Source organism: Pseudomyrmex gracilis, unplaced genomic scaffold (genome assembly GCF_002006095.1).
Source record: "Pseudomyrmex gracilis isolate BER0280 unplaced genomic scaffold, ASM200609v1 scaffold_3926, whole genome shotgun sequence".
NCBI lineage: Eukaryota > Metazoa > Arthropoda > Insecta > Hymenoptera > Formicidae > Pseudomyrmex > Pseudomyrmex gracilis.
The window spans coordinates 1-3611 of NW_018024510.1; the positions used below are offsets into that span (position 1 = coordinate 1).

At 29.8% G+C, this 3611-nt stretch overlaps 1 protein-coding gene across 2 annotated transcripts; it reads right to left on the reverse strand.

Moving 5' to 3' along the window:
- Positions 1–356: 356 nt before the first annotated feature.
- On the reverse strand, positions 357–3263 carry LOC109863268 (triokinase/FMN cyclase-like). Of its 2 annotated transcripts, none has more exons than XM_020443503.1 (4): positions 3157–3263; positions 2525–2556; positions 2234–2450; positions 357–484 (listed from the first exon to the last, which is right to left on the reverse strand). In XM_020443503.1, the coding sequence occupies exons 1-4, from the start codon at positions 3248–3250 to the stop codon at positions 396–398; spliced, it is 432 nt and encodes a 143-aa protein (XP_020299092.1). In that variant the 5' UTR covers positions 3251–3263; the 3' UTR covers positions 357–395. The 2 variants fall into 2 exon arrangements, with proteins under 2 accessions (XP_020299092.1, XP_020299091.1); XM_020443502.1 differs by having other exon boundaries at positions 2525–2613.
- Between the last annotated feature and the right edge of the window lie 348 nt (positions 3264–3611).

Sequence of the window (3611 nt, forward strand, 5' to 3'; positions counted from 1 at the left end):
AATATTTGCAAAATGGTATAAGACTTTTCTATTTAGATTGACTCAATCTGTCTTCACATAATATCGATATCAAATCGACTTGTCAATAATTGGTCGAAATTCGTGTCCATTTTTAAGTCGAATCGACTACAAATTTCAACCGTCGATCGACTAGTATAATCGACGTCGAATCGACGTCGATTCGACAAGATATTTCTGACTGGGATTGTTCTTTATGTTGTTCCGAAAACGGGACGCAGTTGGTTTTCTACGTACAAACTGCACAACTTTTTATATAAAAGAATTATTACTACGATCTGACACCATACGCCGTAAATTCAGTCGATAAAACAGATTCTGTTTAGGATCCCCTTAAGCATCGAAGCAGTACACTTCTGTAGTGGTTCGGAACCCATCTAATATTGTAGGTTCTTTTCTCGCACTCCATAATTAAGTGAAAGGCTAATCTTCTGGATCCTATGGCGTATCTTGAGCTGTAGTGTCACTAATGATATGATGATATCAAAATAAATAATGTATTAAAATTATTCATGTAAAAAAAATATAATATGTCGTTATAATTGTAATAATTGTATGCTTCAGGAAACATTTTTCTATTTGCTTGGGGGAAAGTCACTCCAAGATCAAATAAAACATAGCTTGGAAAAAATATTTTCCAATAAATTGGTTATGAATAAATGCTCATGGAAAGGCCAAAAAGGAAACTTCGCCATAAATTCACTACTGATAATAGATGTTATAAAAAGTAAGACTTCAAAGCGATTAAACTTAAGACAAAATTATATAAATTAACTTATTGAACTTCAATTTTAATTTTTCCTCGCGTTTTGTAGATGCTGCTTGAAAGCATTATCCGATATTAACGGATAAACAATTTCAAGATTATGTTTCTGGTTTAAATATGCTAAAACACGTTATAACAGAGAGGTACTTTTATTATTTTATTTAAATGAATTACTATTTTGATATAACATCTTTTCTGTTTCCTTAGGCAAAATCACAAGCATTATAGGAAATGTAGTTCAGTTCAATATTAATGAACTTGTAGCGTTCAGCCGATTCTACATAAATGCACCAATAGTGCAATACTTTATGTTTATTATATAATATATAATATATAATACATATAATATATATAATATATATAATATATGATATAATAATGTTTTATATTGGTTTAATAAATGATTTTTATAAATAATTTATGACTATGTTTTTGAATGTTATTTCCACATATATATAAGTACAAAAATATTATTTAATATAAAGATATACTAAAAACTTAAATTTTCCGGTTTATTTACGGTTAATTTGTAACGTTGCATTTGTAACGTTGCATTTGTAACGTTTTATTAATGAATCTATAATAGATACAACATGCGTAATAATACGATCAGCGAAAAACCCAATGTTTATGTACCCGCAAACTGATGTTTATTTGATAAATATTACAATACATTTGTGTATTTATTAAAAGAAATGTCAATTAATAGGTAAATAAATATTATATTTTTTGCTGATCGTATTATTACGCATGTTGTATCTATTATAGATTCATTAATAAAACGTTACAAATGCAACGTTACAAATTAACCGTAAATAAACCGGAAAATTTAAGTTTTTAGAATGTTATATAAACATTGGTTTTAGAACAAATCTCATAACGTTTTCTGAACATTCCATGCAAGTTTTACAGACGTCGTAAGACGTTGTAAATGCGACGTTGCACATGTAAAGTTTGACAAATATCTAAAGCACGTTGCATATGTAAGATAATTAAATCAGGACATTTCTAGTTTCTGAAACGTTATTAACATCTTTGTGCAACAAAACATAAAATGTCGCACGATTATATTTCAATGTTACAAAAACGTTTCTGCAACATAATATTGTTTAGCGAGTATTCATTGCATAACATCCTGAAATTAATTCAAATTGAGTCAAACCATTAGATTTACACTTTATTTTTTATTTTATAAATATTATTGTTGTGAATAACAATATAGCAAAAATTGTCTCTTTGTATTAAAAATTGACAGTATTAATATTTAATTCAGGATAAATAATTATATTTATTGCTACTAAATATATCATTGCTAATATCCCCAAGTAGAAGATAACATTTTTCAGTATTGATATTTGTTTTAACAATGCCTGTTCATACTTATCTGTTTGTACTTATTGCAATCATGTCTTACACATAATGGTAATTTTAACTTTGATTGTTACGTACTTGGTACAACGCATGCAGAAAGTCCAATTCCGTAAGTCGCTATGTGTTGAGAAACATATGTCGCGAGTTCTGCCACTTCATCAAGTGAAGCTCCTGTTTCGGCAAGAGCACTTGCGATTTTGATAACAAATAACATTCCTACTAAGCCGCGTCTACCAGCAATGCTCTGGTTTTCTGCGGGAATGCTGCAATCGTCGCCGACAATTACTTCTTTCACCTAATTTGTTTAAATTTATATGAGTGTCTTTGTATATACAAAGTATATTTTTAACGTATTCTGATTAAATTTACCATAATTTCCGATAGTTTTGCTTTTTCAATTGCTATACCAAAATTCAAACAATCACCTGTATAATTAGGTATTACGACTAGAATACCAGCTACAAAAAATAGCATTAGTATTATAATAACAAATACTTGGTAACAAGAAATACGTAATAAGAATCACAAGAGAGATATACGCACAATAACCCAGATAGCCAAACGTGAAAACTCAATATAAAGTGAATCATTATATAGAATAAGGTGCTCACGAATTGCTGTTATGTTGTTTTTCATTTAATGCGACAAAAATGTTTTTTGTCACTTCAGTATTAATATACTGAGTTTTCTTGTCGAGTAACTGTGGAACAATTGTTGTAGTCAATGGTTATGGCAATTGAGTCAGCAATATGTGAGCAATGATTTCCATTCATAAGTTGATAAAACTTAAATTTAAGTTTATTGCCGATAAGTTGTTGGGAATTTGATCTTATTACATTTTGACAACTGTTGCTGGCAAGAACGTACTAAAAAAAGAATATCCCCGTTTGTTGTATTGCTGAAAACTTATGAGCAGTATTTGTGGCAAGTTGCCAACAACTTGCACTTAGTTGGCTATCTGGGAAATAAATGAGAATAATAAATAAATAAAAGTGTATAACCTTTGCTTTCACTTGCAATGCATTTAAAAGCATGCATAATACGGCCAGATGGTGGAGCCGTGAAAATAGAGCCTGCTATAGAAGCTGTCAACATTCCGCTCCCAACAAAACCTAAAAATAATTGAACAATCTTATTATACACAAACAATAATAAATAAAACATATATAAAGTTGTACACGCGCCTCCGATTTACACGGCTACACTAAAGTTATTTTTTTTGTATGCCGGTTCAACAACAGATTATCACGACGGCGGGTATACATGACGATTCAAGCTCGGTGATTAAGGGGCTCATCGTGATTTTTTAACAATTTAAGAAGTTTTTGAAAAAATTACTACGTGTAAATAACATTATTATTTACAATATGTAAAAATTTTAGAGGGCTCAGTTACACCAAAGTCGAGATATAAATTTCCAAATCAATCAATCGCTCGTGAAATGATCCAAATTAGT